The 22,907-nt window shown below is 40.5% G+C and overlaps 1 protein-coding gene across 2 annotated transcripts in view; it reads right to left on the reverse strand.

Annotated features, from left to right (window-relative positions):
• Positions 1 to 1,405: 1,405 nt before the first annotated feature.
• The window catches only part of CFLAR (CASP8 and FADD like apoptosis regulator), a 62,377-nt gene continuing 40,875 nt past the window's right edge, over positions 1,406 to 22,907 (reverse strand). For both annotated transcript variants that reach the window (XM_075829771.1, XM_075829772.1), the window contains exons 4-10: positions 20,161 to 20,296; positions 18,375 to 18,460; positions 17,094 to 17,124; positions 15,064 to 15,095; positions 11,336 to 11,420; positions 9,307 to 9,823; positions 1,406 to 3,130 (exon numbers count right to left, since the gene is read on the reverse strand). In XM_075829771.1, the coding sequence (XP_075685886.1) occupies positions 3,001 to 3,130; positions 9,307 to 9,823; positions 11,336 to 11,420; positions 15,064 to 15,095; positions 17,094 to 17,124; positions 18,375 to 18,460; positions 20,161 to 20,296 (1,017 nt within the window). In that variant the 3' untranslated portion in view covers positions 1,406 to 3,000. The remainder of the gene's footprint in view (positions 3,131 to 9,306; positions 9,824 to 11,335; positions 11,421 to 15,063; positions 15,096 to 17,093; positions 17,125 to 18,374; positions 18,461 to 20,160; positions 20,297 to 22,907) is intronic.

A 22,907-nucleotide genomic window follows, 5' to 3' on the forward strand; every position in this document is an offset into this window, starting at 1 on the left:
GCATTCCCACGTGCATGTACGTGATGGAGATCGCGCAGGCACAGAAGCTGTGGCCGCGCGATCGCCGCGGGAGCCCGGCTGTGACTGACAGCTGGGCTCCCGCTGCAACTGCCGAGATTGAAGAAATCTTCAATCTCAGCCGTTTAACCTGTTAAATGCCGCAGTCAATAGCGACCGCGGCATTTAAATCTATTGACAGAGGGAGGGAGCTCCCTCTGTCACCCATCGGCGGCCCGCGAATGAGATCTCAGGCTGCCAACGGGTTGCCATGGCAGCCGGGTGTCTAACAAAGACCCCCAGGCCTGCCCTGGCTGTATGCCTATTATGCCGTGCCAGAGGCATGGCATAATAGATTGGCTGTCAGTTTCACACTGACAGGCAATAATGCTTTGGTATACTAAGTATACCAAAGCATTATATATGCGATCAGCTCATCGCATAGTGAAGTCCCCTGGTGGGACTAAAAAAAAAACATGTAAATCAGTTAAATAAAGTTTGAAAAAATAAATAAATAAATTACAGTGAAAATCAAATAAAACTATTGGTTTTATTTAGTAAAAGTGCCAAAACAAATAACACATACACATATATGGTATCCCCGCGATCGTAACAACTTGACCAATAACATGAACACATTAATTAAACCGCCGGATGAACGGCGTAAAAAAAAACGCAAAAAACCACGGCAAAATTCTCTTTTTTCTCCCATTCCCCCCATAAAAAATTAAATAAAAGTTAATCTATAAGTCCTATGTACCCCAAAATAGTACTAATGAAAACTACACATTGGCCCGCAAAAATCAAGCCCCCATACGGCCACATTGACGGGAAAATAAAAAGTTACGGCTCTTGGAATGCGGCGATGCAAAAACAAGTCATTTTTTTCTAAAAGGCTTTTTATTGTGCAAACGTAGGAAAACATATAAAACCTTTACATATTTGGTATCCCCGTAATCGTGCCGACCCATAGAATAAAGTTAACATGTTATTTACACTGCATAGTAATCGGCGTAAATTTATAACGTGAAAATTAATGCTGGAATAGCTGCTTAGTTTCAATTCTCTCCTAAAATAAAGTTAATAAAAGTTAATATATTATAAGCGTCTAAAAATGGTACAATTACAAAATACAACTCGTCCCGCAAAAAACAAGCCCTTATACGGCTATGTCGACGGAATTAAAAAAAAGTTACGACTCTTGGAATGCAACCATGAAAAAGCAAAAAATAATCCTTGGTCATTATCGTGCAAAATGGCCCGATCCTTAATCCCTTAATGAGCAGCCTATTTTAAACCTTAATGACCAAGCCATTTTTGATGTTTTTCCATCGTCGCATTCCAAGAGCTATAACCTTCTTATTTTTGCGTCGACATAGCTGTATAAGGTCTTGTTTTTTGCGGGACAAGTTGTATTTTTTAATAGCACCATTTTGGGGGACATATTATTTATTGATTAACTTTTATAAACTTTTTTTTGGGGGGGAATAAAAAAAACTTGAAATTTCGCCACTCTTTTTCGCGTCTTAAATCTACGCCGTTTATCGTGTGATATAAATAACACACTAACTTTATTCAGCGGGTTGTTACGATTGCAACGATACCAAATTTGTATAGTTTTTGTATGTTTTACTACTTTTACACAGTAAAAACGCTTTTTTTTCAAAATTATTTGTTTTTGTGTCTCCATATTTGAAGAGCCGTAACGTTTTTATTTTTTCGCCGATGCGGTTGTGTGAGGGCTTTTTTTTTTTTGCGGGAAGACTAGTAGTTTTTATTGGTTCCATTTTGGAGTAGATGCGACTTTTTGATCACTTTTTATCAAATTTTTTTTAAGGCAGGATTCACAGAAAACAGCAATTTTTCCATAGTTTTTTATTACATTTTTTACGGCGTTCACCGTGCGGGTTAAATAATGTAATAGAATTATAGTCGGGGTCGTTACGGACGCGGCGATACCAAATATGTGTAACTTTTTTACTTTATTTTGTTTTTTTAATAGTAAAGCATTTTGTAAGGGGAAAAGCTGGGTTTTTTATTTTTTTTCAAATTTTTTTTTTTATTAACTTTATTAAACTTTTTTTTTACTTTTTTACTAGTCCCACTAGGGGACTTTAATATGCGATTCTCCGATCGCTATTGTAATACACTGCAATACTTTTGTATTGCAGTGTATTATGTCTGTCCGTTTAAAACCCCTCCGGCATGATCTAGCAGGCATTCACTCCAGGCAGACCTGGGGACCTTTATTAGGCCCCCGGCTGCCATTAGAGACACAGACACTCGGCGATCGTATCGCCGGGTGTCAGTGGGATGAGAGGGAGCTCCCTCACTCTCTCCAAAACCACTCAGATGCGGTACACGCTATTGTGCACCGCATCGGAGGGGTTAAACGGGTGAGATCGATACTTATATCGATCTCACACGGCAGAGCAGGGACGCCCCCAGCCCTCAGCTGCCTCTGGCAGCTGAGAGCAGGGAGATTTGACACTCCCTGCTCTGTTTACTTTATCCTGATGCAGTGCCGTAAAAAGGCATATGCATCAGAATAAAGCCCGTTAGTGGCCGCCGTTAAAAGGCGTATTGGCGGTCACTAACGGGTTAAGGGGATAACCTTTGCTTTATTTCTCTCAATGTAATAGTTTGGTTTTTATATTACATTAATACATAACTACATCATCATGCAGGAAATGCTCAGCTTACTCATCTGATGCAAAGTTCAATGTTGTCATAGGAATTCTCAATTTGTAACAACTTATTTATCATAAATAGTTACCTATAGCATATGAAAAATGAGTGCATAGACCAGTCAAGGGGTTGGCCAACCTGGGGATTGGTTTTATACGGATGATCGGTGCCGGGTCCAGGTGTCTGACCTCCACCGATAATACACTGATTTGGGATTATTTCATAAATAAATATATATATAAATAAATCACACTGCAAATGTTATATCTTTTGATAACGCCGCAAGCGTGCAATAAAAAAACTTGATGCTAGTTTTCAATGATAGGCTGGATATAGAAACAATTTTTTTGTGAGCGTATGCCTCAGCTGCAAGAAGTATCCAGCTTGCTTTGTGTAGATGATACGGTTGAGCTCTGTGTGGATGTCTAATAAATCCCGATATTTCCTGTAAGAAGCAACAACATTTCTGGTTAGTAATAAGGACGTAACAACAGCAATAGGTTATCACTACCTGTCAAAAAGTTTTCCCAGTTTTATGCAAATAAAGCTTAATACCTGTAGAATGGAATGCTATAAGGCCAAAAGTATGTGGACATGTGACCATCACATCTGGATGAACTTGTTGGACATCACATTCCAAAATCATGTGCTTAAATATGAGTTAGGACCACTTTTCTGGCTATAACAGACTTCATCTTTCGGGAAGGCTTTCCACAAGATTTTGGAGTGTTGTTACAAAGTTGAATATCTGTCTCTATGCTGTAGCAGTAACATCACGCTAGACTGGAAACAAGGGGCCCAGCCTGAAACCTGCAAAACAGTCCTGACCACAATCCCTCCTCCACCAAATTTTACAGGCATTCTCCAGGCATCTGCCAAACACAGATTTGTCCATCATACTATCAGGCAGTAAACCACGATTCACCACTGCCCTGGAGTCCAGTAGCGGAGTGCTTTACACCACTCCAGTCAACGCTTCGCTTTGCGCATTCTGATCTTAGGCTTGTGTGTAGTTGCTCGACAATGAAATCCCATCTCATTAGGCTCCCAAAGCACAATTTTGTGCGGATGTCACTTCCATAAACAGCTTGGCACTCTATAGTGAGTGATACAACAGAGGATAAGGAAATTTTATACGATTCAGCACTCAGCTCTGTGAGTTTGTCTAGTCTACCACTGTGTAGCTAAGCTGTTGTTAACGTTAGACACTTTCACTTCACAATACAGTAGTAGAACTTACAGTTAACCGAGGCAGATCTAGCTGGTCAGAAGTTTTAGGAACGGACTCATGGCAAAGATTGCATGGCTGTGTGCTAGATTTTAATCCCATTTGCAATGGTTATGGCTGTACACCTGAACATAATTAAGAGTGGGGTTCACATACTTTTGGCCATATAGTGTGTTTTAAGGGTCTCTTTTAGCTGTCAGTCGTTTGCTTACACCCAGAAACGAAAAAAAACAAAACAGTACAGCCCTAATACTTTTCACAGTTGAGAAGTGGGAGCAATTGTATCTAGTCTAGGTAATCCTCTGTGAGCTACATGCACCAGCATAAATCTCTATTCTGACCTAATAGATTGCTACAGTGCATAAGTATAGGTAAAATGCATCAACTTGGAGCCAGATGATTGCCTAGCCTTGATACAACTGTATCCACTTTAAAATGTTCAGCTTTTGGATGTAAATAAGATTTTGATCTTGAAAACGGTGAATAATTGAAACCCAACATAAAATAGAAATTTGTATACGTTTTCACTAATTAATGATTACGTTTTCGTTACATATTAGAAGAAAAAAAAAAAAAAAAGAGTCAGGAAAACCCTTCAACCTAAATGGTGGTTAAGCATTGAGAATCATATGAATATGACAAATTACAGCTTACGCATACACTCTTGGTTTACCTGTATTTTATTTTTGTACTACATGTGGAAAATAAAGAAAAAATAAAATAAAAACACAGCAATTCATCCCCTAACCTCTTACCGACATTTACTGTACATTTGCGTTATAGTCGGTAAGGGCGGGAGTATGGAGCGGGCTTGCAACCTCAGCTGACTCCTTATGCCGTGGGTGTAAGCTGTGTATTACAGCTAACCCATCTCTAACGGTCAGAATCAAAGATAACTCCAATTCTGGCCGTTCAACCCCTTAAATGCAGCGGCAATGCCACCCTCTGTCCCTCTACCAGCCCCCCACAAAGTATTGCGGGGTGCCAATGGTTGTCCTGGTAGCCTGGGGGCCTAATGAAGGCTCATAGGTGTGGCATCTCTGTGCTCCTCTTAAACACTGGCATACGGCTATGTCAAAATTTAAAGCGTTAAAGTGGTTGTCCCATCAAACAACTTACCACCTAATCACAGGATATGTTATAAGTGTTTTATCGCTGTACTCTGTTATCTCCGTGAGATAGAGAATAAACAGAGCGGTAGAACGAATGTGGACCTCCCCTTCTCGTGAACTATGGGGGTCCCTGCGGTGGGACCTCCAGTGATCAAAAACGTATCCCCTATCCTGTTGATTACGTGATAAGTTGTTATGGTGGGACAACTACTTTAATAGCCTTGTCTCTCCCTATCCTGTCTTATTTAGATATAAAGAATTCTTCTATATGTTCCCAGGGGTCAGCCATCGCCACCTCGTTTATAATCTTTAGCAGTGAGACACCTGACCATCGCTTCCTGACGCTAGAGTGTAGCGAAACATGCGATAAGGCAGTTGCTATTCTTCGCAGTTGTCCACCAGGCCATCACCATGTCCAGGAGTGAATGCTATTTTTTGTATTGATACACTTGACTTTAAAAGATTATTTCTGGATGCCATCTTTTCCCATGGCATAGTTCATTGTGTATATATTCATTCCTATGGTGTATATTACAGTTCACCTTATTCATTCCTATTGAGATATAATTTACTGTTCTAACTTTATTTTCTCTGTAAGGCTGTGTTCACACTGAGTTTTTTGCAGGCGGAAAATTCCTCCTGCAAAAACTGCTCCAGACGTTTTTTGCACAGTGGTTTGACAAAAACTCGTCAAAACACTCGTCAAGGTGTTTTTTATTACCCTTTCTGACTGATTAAAATTGGGTTTTGGAGGCGGAAACCGCCTCAAGATGGGTCATGACGCTTCTTTTTACCGCGACGCGTTTTTTTTGCTCGCGGCAACAAAACTCGTCCAACTTCCATTGAAATCAATGGGAGGCATTTTCGGGCGTTTTTTGACGAGTTTTGCGGAGCAGTTCCCACGCCAAAAAAACTCAGTGTGAACAGGGCCTAAGCCTATAATATATTGCTTAGATATCTGTGTATTTGTTAATTTCCTTGCAATATTAGCGCTCTAAATCAAGCGCTCTATCAATATTTTGTGTTTTCAGTCAGCACGTGTATTTACTCCTTACAAGTGTTTGTGTGTATGGCATAGTAGTCACTTGGGATTCTGCTGTCCGTATGGTTTCTAGTGGTGGGCCATATTCTAGTGTGCACTTACTCTCCTTTTAACCTATCTACATTTGTGTATACATTAGATGTATCAATAAAATCTAAATATATTTTCGGATACCATTTTGGTTATTCTTTTCCTCCATTCTTTTGGTTTAGCCCCCACCGCTTTGTCTGCAATAGCAGCCCTGCCCCTATATTGTCTGCAGAAGAAACCAGGCATGCTTATCCCTCATCCATCTACAGGCTAAAAAAAAAGGGATCAACAGGAAATCCGAATTTGTACAATATTATTGTTTCAGGAGAATGCAGAAAATCCTGCACAGTGACGGAAAATGTTACAATAGGTTTACGGTTTCTTTAACCTATTGCAGACATTTGACTTAGGGTTAAAGTGTAGCTAAACGTTCAACAAACTTCTGACATGTCATAGTGCAGTCCGAACACTGAGACCCCCACCAATCTCTAGAACGAAGCAGCTGAAGAACTCGTGTGAGCGCTCAGCTGCTTTGTGTCTGTTTGGCTCCGGCAGGGCTTAATAGATGCCTGGCAGAATCACGATATACTGCAATACATTAGTATTGCAGTATATCGTGCAAGCAGGGGCGTAACTAGGAAAGACTGGGCCCCATAGCAAACTTTTGACTGGGGCCCCCCCCTCCCCTGGGTGTCACACAACCCCCCCCTTGTAGATAGTGCCTTTTTTACAAACCCCCCCTTTTGATAACGCCGTACAGCCCCCCTGTAGATAACGCCATACAGCCCCCTTTGTAGATATCTACAGAGGGGGCTGTATGGCGTTATCTACAGAGGGGGCTGTATGGCGTTATCTACGGGGGGGCTGTATGGCGTTATCTACGGGGGGGCTGTATGGCGTTATCTACGGGTGGACTGTATGGCGTTCCCTACAGGGGGGACTGTATGGCGTTCCCTACAGGGGGGACTGCATGGCGTTCCCTACAGGGGGGACTGTATGGCATTCCCTACAGGGGGGACTGTATGGCGTTCCCTACAGGGGGGACTGTATGGCGTTCCCTACAGGGGGGACTGTATGGCGTTCCCTAGAGAGGGGGCTGTATGGCGTTATCTAGAGGGGGGACTGTATGGTGTTATCTACAGGTGGGGGCTGTATGGCGTTACCTACAGGGAGTCTGTATGGCGTTCCCTACAGGGGGGTCTGTAGGGAACGCCATACAGCCCCCCCTGTAGGGAACGCCATTCAGCCCCCCCCTGTAGGGAACGCCACCATACAGCGTCGTCGTCCCTGTAGGGAACGCCATACAGCGTCGTCCCCCCTGTAGGGAACGCCATACAGCCCCCCCCCCCCTGTAGGGAACGCCATACAGCGTCGTCCCCCTGTAGGGAACGCCATACAGCGTCGTCGTCCCTGTGGGGAACGCCATACAGCCCCCCCTGTAGGGAACGCCATACAGCGTCGTCCCCCCTGTAGGGAACGCCATACAGCGTCGTCGTCCCTGTAGGGAACGCCATACAGCGTCGTCCCCCCTGTAGGGAACGCCATACAGCGTCGTCGTCCCTGTAGGGAACGCCATACAGCGTCTTCCCCCCTGTAGGGAACGCCATACAGAGTCGTCCCCCCTGTAGGGAACGCCATACAGCGTCGTCCCCCCTCACAAAAAAATGCGACCTACAGTGTGTCCTAATAAAAGACATGTATCCCCTATCCACAGGATAGGGGATACATGTGTGATCGCTGGCAGCGATAGGGAGAACGGGGGACTGAAAGTCCCCCTGAAGTTCTCCATGACTAACCTCTGACTTCCGGCGTCCGTGTCGGCAGCTCACTAAAAATGAAAGGAGTGCTGGTCACGCATGCGCACAAGCGGGACCGGCGCTCCATTCATTTCTCCGGAGCTGCCGACACAGACCCCGGAAGTCCGAGGTTTGTGATGGAGAACTTATGGGGACTTTCAGTCCCCCGTTCTCCATATCGCTGCCAGCGATCACACATGTATCCCCTATCCTGTGGATATCCTGTGGATAGGGGATACATGTCTTTTGTTTAATGGCAGAGCGGGGAGATGCCTCCCTGCTCTGCCGTAGTGTTAAGAGGTGTCGCGCTGTTGCAGCCATAGCGGCTGCTAGCGGAGCCTACGGCCATGGTGGGGGCCCGTGCCGGTGGGGCGACACAGGCCCCCTCATGCCGCGGGCCCCCTCATGCCGCGGGCCCCGTAGCAGCCGCTACTGCTGCAGTTACGCCACTGCGTGCAAGCGATCTAAAAAAAAAAATTTAAGTTAAAAAAACCCTCCTTTTCCCATTTTCCCCCTAGAGCATAGTAAAAATGTAAATAAATAAACATAATTGGTATTGCTGCGTTTGTAAAAGTCTGAACTGTTACAATATATCATTATTTAACCCGCACGGTGAACGCCGTAAAAAAATAAAATTGTAAACGCCAGAATGTCTATTTTTTTAATGTATATTTCACCTCATCTCCCACAAAAAATGAAATAAAAAGTGATCAAACCGTCGCATGTACACCAAAATGGTATTATTAAAAACTAAAGCTTATCCTGCAAAAAATAAGCCCTCATACCACTTAATCGATGGAAAAATAAAAAAGTTAAATTTTCTTTTTGAAACTTAGGTTTTTACTTGTAAAAGTAGTAAAATATAGAAAAAACGATATATATTTGGTATCGCCGTAATCTTATTGACCCACAGAATAAAGTTAACATGTTGTTTTAATTGCACAGTGAATTCCGTAAAAACGTCACGGAAAAAACCATGGAAGAATCGCTGTTTTTTTCATTTTCTACCCCACAAATATTTTTTTTCCCGTTTCCTAGTACATTATACAGCAAAATAAATGGTGCTACGAAAAACTACAACTCGTCCCGCAAAAATCAAGCCATCATAGTACTATATAGACAGAAAAATAAAGACGTTATGGCTTTTGGAAGGTGGGGAGGAAAAATACGAAAATTAAAATCTGAAAGTTGTTTACGACGGGAAGGGGTTAAACACTTACTGCCAGGGTTCCCCAGAGATTACAGCTGATTGCTGGGGGGATCCAGCAGGTGGCACTTTGTGATCTGCTTATTGTCAAGAGACCCTTTTAACAATTAGGAATTGTCCAAAGCTGAGAACAACTTTAATGCTTGCCCTCAGTTTCTTTGTTGCATATTAAACATGGAGCATGTCTATTAGAATTTAGGCATTACCTGTTTCCCTTTTCATGTAATAAATCTCTTAGTGACCTCAGGTAAAAAGAAGTAGAGCCGGAAGACCCCTGCAGTTCCAACTCATCCACTCTACAGTGACTCCAAAAGATGTCTGCTTCATTGGGTATTGTTGAATGCTTTTGAATCTCCTGGTGACTAGCAGCATCTTCTCTGGGAGCATCCACTTCTACAAAACGTTGTTCTTGTTCCTCCTCAATATTAGAGTCAAAATAGTTTAGAATAAAGAAGAGTTTGGGTTTCCCTCTGAGGTTTGGACATGATTTTCCAGTAAAAAAATTCTTAATTCTGTCAAGTGAGAGACCGGGAGAATTTCCATCTAAGCAGAAAAGAGAGTCTGAGTTTCCCCGACTAATGAGAACGCAGGCAAAAATGTCATGGTTTCGATGTTGCTCCATATTTGCGACATCTTGAAGAATTGTTTTTACTTCATCAACTTTTTTATACAGATGGCATTGTACAACAAAGTTTTGAGATCTAAAAAGGAACTGAAGCATCTCTGTAAAAGTAAAGAAACCAAACTCATCAGCATTAAAATGGACAGTGCACATAGAATAAAAGTAATTAAAGGACTTGGTGTGGCTCTAAAATAAAATTTGCGGCTCTTGCGAAGGGTAGCAAAATATAAGGAAATGTCCACTGTCATTGTGCCCAAAAAATTGCTGCGTTTGTGTAATATTAATGTAGAAGCAGTACAGCAGACGTGCTTTACTAAACGACACAACAGGAGTGGTTTAACTCCTTAATGACTTAAGCCATTTTTGTGCAGGGTTTTTTTTAGTTTTGTTTGCGCTGCAGCGTGATTTTTTTTTTTACAAATTTTTTATTTCAATTTTTTTTTATTTTATTACATTACATTAACCGTACAATACTGACTGTGCATGTGACCGAGGACATCACCAGACAGCCCTGGAGGGCTTTATTAGGCCCAGGACTGTCATGATACCCTAGTCAGCAATTGATTTGTATAGGCTGACAGAGACAGGACAAAGGGAGCCCCATTACTTTGTCAGCACTGCAATCTACATTGACTACGGGGCAGAAAGGGTTAAACGGACAGTATCAGAGTAATATCCTGTACGTAGGAATGCGGGATAGGGTTACTTCGCTATCGCACAAGGAAATTAATCTGCAGCAAAGCACATAAATCATAATAACAAAATTAAAATGATTTTTAACACACAAATGGATTCCCATGATTACTGGTATCTTGCCCCTTGTATTCCCAGCATGTACATAGGTTTACCATGAAGAGAATATAGTTCTAATCAGACAGTTGCCTTCATTACTATGACAAGCTGAGTTGATTTGGTCATTTTACTATTATGGATGTTTTTTTTATTCTAAAGACAAATCCTGCTCAGCCTGGCTGATCAAGGCCATATTCAGATGTAGCAGATAGGATTTGTGTGTGGATTTCAGAGCATGCTGTTGATAATTAAAGGGGTTTTCCAGCCCCTAAAAATTGATGGCCTATCCACAGGCCATCAATAGCTGATCGGTCCAGGTCCGACTCCCAGGACCCCCCCCCCCCCTGCCAATCAGCTGTTTTGAAGGGGGTTCAGCGTTCGTATGAGTGCTGCTTCCTCTTCATTTTTCATTTCTACCTGCTCAATGTGAATCGTCGACTCGGACGTAGCGGCGATTCATAGGTATTGCAGCCTTCTTCCCCCATTCAGTTCAATGGGACAAAAGGCTGCAAAACCTGTGAATCACCACTAAATGTGTGTCGACGACTCACAGTGAGCAAGTAGAAATGAAGGGGAAGCAGTGCTCGTACGAACGCTGCACCCCCTTCCAAACAGCTGATCGACGGGGGTCCCAGGAGTCGGACTCCGACCAATCAGCTATTAATGGCCTATCCTAAGGATAGGCCATCAATTTTTAGGGTCTGGAAAACCCCTTTAAATAAGAATTGTGCCTATTATGTTCCGAATTTCCCACAAACTTAACGTAACAGTTGAATTCCCAATAATAATAATGAAAAACAGAGAATAAAAGAGAAACTTACCAGAATCATTCCCAACACAGTCAATAATAACACAGAAGCCCATGCTCTCTTTTCTTACTAGATATCTTTCATCACAGTCTCCAGTCTGTAAACAGATATATAAAGATTTCATTGTAACGTTATTGTATTATCGTACTCATTTATGCTCATCAAAAATGGTCTCTCTTCACATTGGCATCAATGTTCATTTTTACAGGAGCCATGACAAATATGTCAAAACCATTATGATCCATATTATTATAACAGATCTTGACGGACCATAAATTAATAGAAAAGCAATACAAAAGTAACTTCTACTATAACTTCACTTTCTGTTGTAACTTTTGGATAAATGGCAGCCCCAAATAAATGTTGAAATTTGGCGCAAATTTAACCCCTTAAGGACACGGACAATTTTGGCCTTGAGGACAGAACAATTTTTTTATATTTCCCTCTTTGCATCCCGACGCTCATAACGTTTTTTTATGTTTTGTGCGACGTAGTTGTATGAGACTTGATTTTTTTGCGGGACGAGTTGTACTTCATGTACGTGTAATGTTTTGGTACAAATACATTATCGTTTAATTTACATAAATTTTTTCACTTTGGCAAAATGCAAAAAAAAAAGCATTTCCGCTGCAATTTTTTTTTTTTTACACTATACACCGATTATTATAAATAATGTTATACTTTTGTTGTTCAGGTTGTTACAGTCATGGCGATACCAAATATGTCTATATTATTTCATGTTTTGGGACTTATATTTTAAAAAGTTTATTTATTGTAAAAAAAAAAAATTGTATTTGTGTATTTTTTTAATTGAATATTAATGTAACTTTTTTTTTAATCCCATAAAGGGATTTTTCATTTTTGAACTATAATGTACTGGCATAGACCTATATGCCAGTACATTAGCCTGTGTACTGATTGTACACAGGCAGTTGTTAGGGCGCAACAGGAAATATGGTCAGACAGCCCTGGGGTCCTTCAATGGACCCTGGGCTGTCTGGCCATACAAGTTATGGGCTTTGATCGCGTCACAGGGATTTTCTGTGACACGATCAAAGGGCAGTCCCCCCTCCTCTGAACGCCGCTGTCCGCTTTGATCGTGGCATTCAAGGGGTTAACGGTGGAGAGAAGACGTTTCTCCTCTCTCCACCGTTAGAGCGGGGCCGTAGCTGTATATTACAGCCGTTGCCCCGCTCCTGATCGTGCGCTGACACTTGCTGTCACACAGGACAAGAATGCCCGTCCTAATGCGCAAAGTACCCGCCGCTCAGGACGAGCATTCTCATCTTGTGTCGGCAACCAGTTAAAAGCAACTTTTTAACCTGTGCAATTCCTGCCAAAATTAGGTGTAAACGAAATAATAAATGTAAGCCATTATTTATCATCTACATACTGTACTTATAAAAATTAAATTAAATACATGAGACAATCTCTTTAGACCTATAAGAGGGTAAATTCAGAAGGTTTCTCTCAGAGCAGTAATAACCGACACGTCAATGTCAATATCAAAAGAGAGAATTAAAAATAAAACATAATAAATAAAAGTAATAAACATACACATTTCACAAAAACCTTAACAGCCACATAGAGAACTAATTGTTCTCTATCTAAATTAACCTATTAACGACCTGTGATGAAAATATACGTAGGGTGCTAATTGCAGCACCATGATGTACATTTTCGTCATCGTGATGGCGTGGGTGCTGTCAGTGCACCCACGTGAATAGCGGCAGGAGTGGGGATATATTACACAGTTCTGTACCTGCCGCAATTGCAGGGATCGTAGAGAACTCAGATTTTGGCAGTTTCAATAGTGAATACGGTATCTAAGGTGTTTAACAAATGGAGGAGGGACAAAGGCGGGGCGCAATTACGAGGAGCCGATGGGTTACCATGGTAGCCCAACAAGACCTGCCATGGCTTTATGCCTATTAGGTCGTGTCTAATTTATTGCTTGTCAGTTTACTACTGACAGGCACTAATGCTTTGGTATACCAAAGCATTATATATATCGATCAAATAATTGCAATATATAGTTCCCTAGTGGGACTAAATGAAATCAAAAATTCTCCAGCAAAAAACAAGCCCTTATACAGTTAAAGCTATAAAAAAACAAATCGTTTTGGCTTTTGGAATGCAATGATGTAAAAAAATGGAATTCCCCTTTTTGAACACGACATAGTTTCGGAATTGCTATGTAGACTTCCACCCACGCAAATTTTTTTCATTTAGCCTTGCAACTGTTCTGAACATTATATACCATCAAAGCATTATACAAAGTAATAAAGTACGTAACAACACAGTAAAGAGTACAAAAGCTGGCACTAGCATTATTACATGGAAGATGGCTGCTCCAACTTCACAGCTGGATACCTTGACACAGGTTCTTAATCTGAATTCCTCCAAAAGAGGACTCAAAAATCACCAATAATTAATCCCACCTAAATAGCAAATCAAATTCTATCACAAAATACGGGCAGGATAACGCCCAGTGATTGAGACGGCTGTCACTTGAGAATTAACACAAGACAGCTGCGTCCATCGCATCTCTGATCTGCTCATGTGGGGGCATATACGGGTTATTACTTGTACGGCACTTGTATATGCCTGCACATAAAGCAGGCAGGGGTTACTATGGATACAGACATAAACAGAAATGAACATTTATGACAGCCTTACTCTGTCAATGTACGCCACACTACAGGCTGTCCTAACTGAATTGGTTTGCTGATGGAACTGCAAGACAAGTGAAGTGAAATCCTGAATTTATTACATCATATGAAGCTTAATTTAAAACTATAGAAGAGTATCACACTGTTGTCTTACCCTATTCTTAGAATTCCAAAATGTGTGCTATTGAATAGTTGAATAGCATGATAAGCTTAAAGAATACCTGACTTTTCAGAATAAGCAGTTATGTATGTGCATGAGGACTAACACTAGTTCTGGCCATTATACGACTTGTATGTGTCATTTTTTCCCCCTCAGCAGACTCTCGCTCTAATTTTCAGTTTTCTCCAAGTTACGGAGTGGAGTCTAACTGCTTTCATGCAATAACAGCACACAGAAGAGAATCCTGCTCTCGTGTGTGTGTGTGTGTGTGTGTGTGTGTGTGTGTGTGTGTGTGTGTGTGTGTGTGTGTGTGTCTTTCTCACTCTGCTCCTCCCTCACCTCTCAATAGACTTGTATGGGCAGTGTATCTCTGTCTCTTTCTCCGCTCTCTACTCCTGCACCCCCTCCCCTCTCCATAGACTTCTATGGACAGTGTCTCTGTATCGCTCTCCACACTCTATCATTCTCCTTCCCTCCCCACAGACTTCTATGGGCAGCATGTCTCTCTCTCTCTCCCTGCACCCCTCCCATCTTTATAGACTTGTATGGGCAGCGTGTCTATGTCACCTTTCTGCACCCTTGTACTGCTTCCCCCTCCTTTCTCCATAGACTTCTATTGGTAGGCTGTGATGACAGCCCCCACTTCCTGCAGTCCATCACTTCTGCTCTTTAACTAGAGATGGATTTTGCTTGACACCTGGGGGTGGACAGCAGATTACAGGAAGGTAGACACATAGTGACAGTAACTTCACACTGAATTTGCATGGATAAAACAACTACATTTTAACAGAAAGTAAATTACAACGTTGATATATATCAGGTATATTATTAGATAAGCATACATTTTGGAAAAGTTAGTGTCCATTTAAACGGTTTCTATGTAAAAATTTATTTAAGCAAACTATTACCTGTAACAGGGTTTCTTGTACAGGGATTGCACCTATATTAGGTTTGAAAAGGAAAGATAATTAATAGTCTAATGATGCGAAGCACATTCTGAGTTACATTTACTATGTCTAATACATATTAGATAGACATTCTGAGAGGTAATCAAAAGAACGCCAGGGGGCGCCAATACAAGTATGTACGCTAACAGCAATATCTAGACACAGGTGATTTATTTTTTTTAATTGATATCAAATGAAAAACTGTTATATTTTGTGTGATCTAACAGAGAAATGTAGTATATAATCATAGGACAACCCCTTTGAGAAAATAACAACTTTATAGTAAATATAAGCCTTATTTCTACATGCAAGAACAAATACTCCTTAAAGAGGCTCTGTCACCAAATTCTCAAATCCCTATCGCCTATTGCATGTGATCGGCGCTGCACTGTAGACAACAGGAACGTTTTTTGTTTTTTTTTTAAAAACGTTCATTTTTGGCCAAGTTATGAGCAATTTTATATATATATATATATGCAAATGAGGTTTTAAATGGACAACTGGGCGTGTTTTTTTCGTATGTCCAACTGGGCGTGTATTGTGTTTTTAACTGGGCGTGTTTACTTGTTTTACTAACTGGGCGTTGTGGAGAGAAGTGTATGATGCTGACGAATCAGTGACCAATCAGCATCATGCACTCCTCTCCATTCATTTACACAGCACATAGTGTTCTTACTAGAACGATGTGCAGCCACATATACAAGTGTCCTGATAATGAATACACATGACCTCCAGCCTGGATGTCATGTGTATTCAGAATCCTGACACTTCTGAATCTTTTCTGTGAGATTCCGGCAAGCCACACGTAATCTCGCGAGATTACGAGGTAAACGAGATTTCGTTTCCCTTGCTGGAAATCTCACAGAAAAGATTCAGAAGTGTCAGGATTCTGAATACTCCTGAAACACGCCCAGTTGGACATAACTTTAAACACGCCCAGTTGTACATAAGAAAGGCTCATTTGCATAAATATAAAAATGGTCATAACTTGGCCAAAAATGCTCGTTTTTGAAAAAAACCCAAAAACTTTACTGTTATCTACATTGCAGCGCCGATCTGCTGCAATAGGAGATAGGGATTTGAAAATCTGGTGACAGAGCCTCTTTAAATTCGAGGAACTGGAAACAATGTACACTAGGAATAAGGTCTATTTCATAAACCGCTTTATTTATAGAACATTTAAAATTTATTTAATCCCTATAGAACATACATGACAATTAATGTGAACCACTTAATGAATTATAATATGGAAAGATTATAGTATTTTTGCTTCTTGTACACATTTGTGTGTTCACGCATTAAATGCACCCTTCAAAAAAGTTAATCAAAACAGAAATGCTACAAACAGCAAAATACTATATAGAATTACTGGGGCCCCTTATGCTTGGTAATGGTGGTAGTCCCAGAGTCCAGACCTCCACCTATCATACTATAGTGATCTGTTGAAAAACGTAAAAGTAAAAAGGGTTGTCGCTAGCTCAGACCTGGTTTACGGAGAGCTTATGCCTAAAGGTGCTAGAGGTCGGCCAATTGCTCATTCAGCCGACTGCTATTTCTCCCAACTTGATCAATAATATATATAAATGGGAAAAAGGAAACGAGGCTTGGCAGCAGCTTATCTCCTACTGGAGCAAAGGATCCCATACACATTAGATTATCACCCGGTCGCGCTGAAATCGGTGGTTTCGGATGACTTTCATCTAAATGTGTATGGGCACTCCAATAGAGCTGAACCATTTTTACATAGGGGTTGCCAAAAGCATTTATGCTAAACACTGACTTAAAGGGGGTCAATCATTTTCTGTTAACTTTTTGTAATGAATGCAGATAACTTTTCAGAGTTGTTTTCTCTTTGACAAAGAAGTGCCATTTCTGTTGGTCAGTATAAAACAAAGGCCTAATTAAAATCAAAGTTGTTAAAACATCCAAAGGGAGTAAATGTATTTTATTTGCACTATACAAGGGAACGGAAATAAAGCGTACAATCTTACCTTTGTTACTGCTGCATTCTAATTGTGGTTTCTATAATGAAAAAAAGAAAGAAAGATACAATGAAACAAGTTTGAAAGAAAGCATTGAAATAATCATGCACCTACCCCCATGACATGGGATCCCTGCTCCCGCTAAGAACCTTAGCTGCGATCAGGAGATGAACAGTGAATCTCCAACTTTTATCATCATTATGTATTTATTTTTTAATAGAGCTTCTTAGCAGTCAGAACGTAGATTTTCTGATACAGAGCTCCAAATCCCCTGCATAGACACAGGGTGGAATTTATCAAACAATCTATGCCGTAGAAAAGTTGCCTTTTGCGCAAAAACTTAATAGTTTGCAACTTTGCTAATGCCGCAGCCACTGCATTAAAAAAAAAAAAGCGGGCAGGGCTTAGTGGGAGGGGCCACCCGTGGCCCGACAAATTTGCTATAATTTACACCAGAAATTGGCATACATTTTAGCGCAAATCTACACTAGGTGCATCTTAGTTGAGCGAACTTTAGATTAAGACTGGCGTATGAAATGCCAGTCTTCTTAAATCCCCCCATAGTAAGCATAACATGCTGGCTACCTTCCGCTACCCCTAGAGGGAGCATGGGAGTTTACTGCATACTGTTTTATTATTGAGTTTAATGAATACTATGCTGTGAGCTCCTCTTCTAGTGGTGGCTGCAGACCACTCTAGGTCTATACTGGTGATTCAGAGGTCTGTATCAGAAAAGCAAAGATCCAACCACTATAAAGATCTATTAAGAAATGAATCAGAATAGAATAAAAAAATAAATAGTATTCAAAGGTGTGCATTCACTTTTAGTTCTGGAAATTTTGTATACCCCCATATGCAAATACGGTCTCCATTGCAATAATGCCATCATATAAGTCACTGCGCTTGTGAAACCTGCAAGGGAAAAAAAATAATTTCCCCTGTAGATAATCATTATCACAAGGTTTTACCATGTGAATAGTAAATGAGACATTTGATCTCTACGTGAGAAAAAGCGTACATATGAAAATATCAGATTAGAATGAAAAATAACTCCAATTGTTTTTAAAAACACAGGAAAAACTGATCAAAAAAGCGGCAAACACAAACAAAATCAGGTTAAAATGTGGATAAAAGTACATAAAATGAAAATATGAGCACAGAAAATACAGTAATAAAGATCAGCACTCAAATGTACTAGTTGAAGTATACTCTAAGAATAAAGCAACAGAAAAAAATATTGTGGCTCTTACCAACCAAGCACTGTAGTCTGTATTCTACTGGAAGGCTTACCATGGAGGAACTTGAAGCGCTACTTTTCCCATTAAACGAGGGTGATGCCGGAATGGCGTTGATGTAAGAACCACCGCAATTTGAATCTACAAAATAGCATTTAGCCCATAAATTAGACCGAATAAAGATTTGAACACAATTCACAAAATCACATAAGCAATTGTAGGTTATACAGTTTTATCCATGGACATCCATTAACACGTTCAAACAATAGCTACATAATGATTTAACCCCTTCCCCCTGCTTCCATTCTGGGCCCTAATGACCAAGCAATTTTTTAGCTTTTCCATTGTCACATTCAAAGAGCTGTAACTGTTTTATTTTCACGTGGGCATGGATGTATGAGGACTTGTTTTTTGCGGGTTGAATTGTAATTTTCAATGCCACCGTTTTGGGGTATATAGAATTCTTTATTAACTTTTTTTTTGGGGGGGGGGTATAAAACCCACCCCCAGCAATTTAGCCGTCGTTCTATGCATTTGACATTTACGCCATTTCCCGTGTGCCGTAAATATCATGTTACCTTTATTATAATGATCGGTACGATTACAGAGATACCACATATGTGTAGTTTTTTTTATGTTTTACTACTTTTGCAGAATAAAAACACTTTTGAAGTAAAATTATTTTCTTTTTCATCGCTGCTTTCCAAGAGACATAACTTTTTTATTTTTTCCTCAATCTCGCCATATGAGGGCTTATTTTTTGCGGGACTTCATTGCTACCATTTTGGGGTACATGGGACTTATTGATTAACCTTTTATTATTACTTTTTGGGGGGGGGGGGAATAGAAAAAAATAGCAATTTTGCAGTTTTTTGTGTTTTTTTTCCCACTGCGTTCCCCTTGCGGTTTAAATAATATGCTAACTTTATTTTTTGGGTCATTACGATTACGGGGATACCATATATGTGTAATTTATTTTATTTTTACACTTTTACTAAATAAAACCTTTTTTTATGGGCAAAAAATGCTTTTATTTATTTTTGTGTGTACCTTTTTATAAATTTTTATTTCACATTAATTATTTTTTCAGTCCCACTAGGGGACTTCACTATGCGATCTTTAGATCGTATACCAGAACATTATTGCCTGTCAGTATAATACTGACAGGCATCTATTAGGCCATGCCTCTGGCACGTTCTAATAGGTATATAGCCAGGTTAGACCTGGGGCCTTTGTTAGGCCCCCGGATGCCAAAGCACCCCATCGGATGCCCGCAATTGCATTTGCAAGCCGCCGATGGGTGATAGAGGGAGCTCCCTCCCTCTGTGAACAACTCAAACACAACATTCGCTAATGACCGCGGCATTTGAGGGGTTAAACGATTGCTACTGTTGGAGCAGGAGCCCTGCTGTTATCAGACAGCTGAGCCCTGGCTCCAGCCTGCCCGGGACACAGGTCGTTTATTAGGCCGCCGTGAAAAGGGGGGATTCTAATCCGTTTCTCCTCACTGGAAAAAGCTTGAATGTAGCGGAGGACGAGCACACAGTCAAAGTCTTTAGGACGGATGGAAACAGCCGAGCACAGCGCTCGGCTGTTTTCATCAGCCCATAGACATTGAATGTAGCGTCAGTGCCCAGGCTCGTCCTTCACTATATTCATGCTCCTCCTCAATGTGGGGAATACAATGAGGAGAAACAGGGGGTTCGGGTATCCCCTTATAATTATTGGTGGGGTTCCAGGAATGATACTGATCACCTATCCTGTAGATAGCTGATAAATGTTAATCTTGGTACAACCCCTTTAAAACAAATAAGACATTTTGTATTACAGCTGTTCCTTACCTTTCTGCTGGAATTTAAGAATTCTATTTTTTAAGTCGACTCTGTGAATGGTTTGGAACATATTTTCTAATAAATCTAATTTGCTTGGCATTACTAATTGATTCTTCTCAAGCTCCACTATGAGTGCCAAGAACGTCTGAGGAAAAGAGGGTATAAATTACATTGTGAGTAACTCAGAATTTATCATACAGTAAAACTCAGTAGACCAGTTGTATAAAAAAAGATTTTTAGACAAAGCATTTTTTTTTTTTTACTTCTTAGTACCTAAAGTGACTTTAGTACCTAGTTTGCAGAATCTGCAAAAGAGGAATGCTTCCAGCCTGCTGCCAAATACAGATGTGTCTACTCTTAACTTTTCTTGAATTGCCTTAAAGGACGGGTGTCGCGGAAAATTATTTTTTTATATCAATTTGCTTTTAGTGTTTTATTAAAAAATGTTGTATTTATTTGTGTGTTTGTGTTTTACTTTTTTTTATTTTTTTACTTTTTCTTGTCTATGGGGGCTGCCATTTGTTTTTCCATCTCTGTATGTGTCGATAAACGACACATACAGACATGGAATACGGCACATACTGCCCCATAGTGAATGCGAACGGGACCCGTTCCATCCACTATGCTGTACGCCGTCTGTGTGGGAACGGCGCATGCGCCGCTCCCACACAGTCCAAATTGAAGGTCTTCGGCCGAGCGACGTCTAGCGCCATTTTCTTGTGGACCGGAAGCCGCGGCCGGACAGTAAAATTACTACTTCCGGTCGCGGCTTCCGGACTTGTGTTCTGAAGCAAGCATTTGGAGCGGAGGGAGCAGACGGAGCGGACGGACCGGAGGGAGCGGCGGCGGCAGGAGCAGGTAAGTTATTTCTGTGTATGTACGTGTTTTAGTGTGTGATTACTACTGTATGTAAACCTACTACACTGTGTGTTAGCTCAAAAAATGGCGACACAGTGTAGGAGGGGGGATTCTGTGAGCTCACTAGAGCGAGTGAGTTTTCTCAAAGTTTTCAGCATAAAGCAATGTGGGTGCTTTACCACATGCAATGCTGCAATTTTGGGAATTGCTCCATCTAGTGACCAGCACTGGGAAATGTTATAAATTAGAATGTAATTTATAATATTTCCTGACTCGTAAAAAAATTAGAACAATGTTTAATCATTTATACACTAACTGTTTAACTAAAAAAAAATAATAATAATTTTCTAGCGACACATTCCCTTTAAAAGGGAACCTGTCACTTGGTTTGGAGCCACTAAAGTACCAGCATGCCATTATGCAAACCTGTCAACCTCGGAAATGGCTGTTTCGGGAATAGTTAATAAAGTTACTTACTATTTACCTGATGAGACCTGAAGCGTCTTCGGGCGCATGTGCATTGTGCACATGAAAGTGAGGATAATACACTGCGTTTGCGCAGTGAAGCGAGGTGTACTGTCCTCTGCTAAATGTGTGCAATGCACATGCAACCAATGCCGCCGGACTCCTTGCCACGTAAAAACGTTATGGCTCTTCAAATATGGAGACACAAAAACAAATAATGTGTTTTCACTGTGTAAAAGTAGTAAAACATACAAAAACTATACAGATTTGATATCGTTGCAATCGCAACAACCCACGGAATAAAGTTATTGTGTTATTTATACCACACGGTAAACGGTGTAAATTTAGGATGCAAAAAAGTGTGGCGAAATTGCAGGTTTTTTTCTATTCCCCCCCCCCAAAAAAAAAGTTAATAAAAAAGTTAATCAAATTCTTTGTACCCCAAAATGGTGCTATTAAAAATTACCACTTGTCCCACAAAAAACAAGACCTTATACAGCTATGTCGACGCAAAAATAAAAAAATTATTTGAATGAGACGATGGAAAAAAGTAAAAAATGGCTTAGTCATTAAGGTCTAAAATAGGCTGGTCATTAAGGGGTTAAGTGAAGAAAAAATTTAAATCTGTGAAGGCTTTTAACTGGTTAAAGACACATGACGTCTGTGCTGATCATGAGAAGCTGGACATTTCCGCACCATGACGTGCATAGATGTCATGCTGATTGCATAGGCACAGCAAGAAAACTTCTGATCACCACCGTTAACCCCTTAAATGCCGCGATCAAAGCTTATCGCAGCATTCAAATGGAAAATGAAAAGATGAATCCCTGTAACACGATTGAGGGACATACCTTGTATATGCAGACAGCCCAGGGTTCATTAAAGGCTGTCTGACCATATTTCCTGTTGTTAGGGCATAGTTAGATCTGCATCAACAACTGCCTGTGTACAATCAAATGTACTGGAATATAGATATACAAAAAATAGACAAAGAAAGTAGCAGCACTGTGGCAATGTAAACCAATACGGCAAGTGCTATGCTTCAAAAAAGGAGTGACCTCTCTTTATACGATAGATATCAAGAAACAGAGAGTGGGAAGCAGCACTCAAAATTAAAGGAGTTTATTCACCAAACATCCACCAATGCAACATTTCACCTCCTCAAAGGAGACTAAAATGCCTCCATTGAGGAGGTGAAACGTTGCATTGGTGGATGTTTGGTGAATAAACTCCTTTAAATTTTGAGTTCTGCTTCCCTGCTCTCTGTTTCTTGGCATATAGATATATGTGCTGGCTTATAAATATATGCCAGTACATTAAAGTTAAAAAATGTAAATAAAAATGTCCCAATGGGATTTAAAAAAAAAAAAGTTAAATATATAATAAAAACAGGTCATCAGTAAAAAAAAAATACACGCAAGTACACATTTTTA

This window comes from Rhinoderma darwinii, chromosome 6 (assembly GCF_050947455.1).
Source record: "Rhinoderma darwinii isolate aRhiDar2 chromosome 6, aRhiDar2.hap1, whole genome shotgun sequence".
Lineage (NCBI taxonomy): Eukaryota > Metazoa > Chordata > Amphibia > Anura > Rhinodermatidae > Rhinoderma > Rhinoderma darwinii.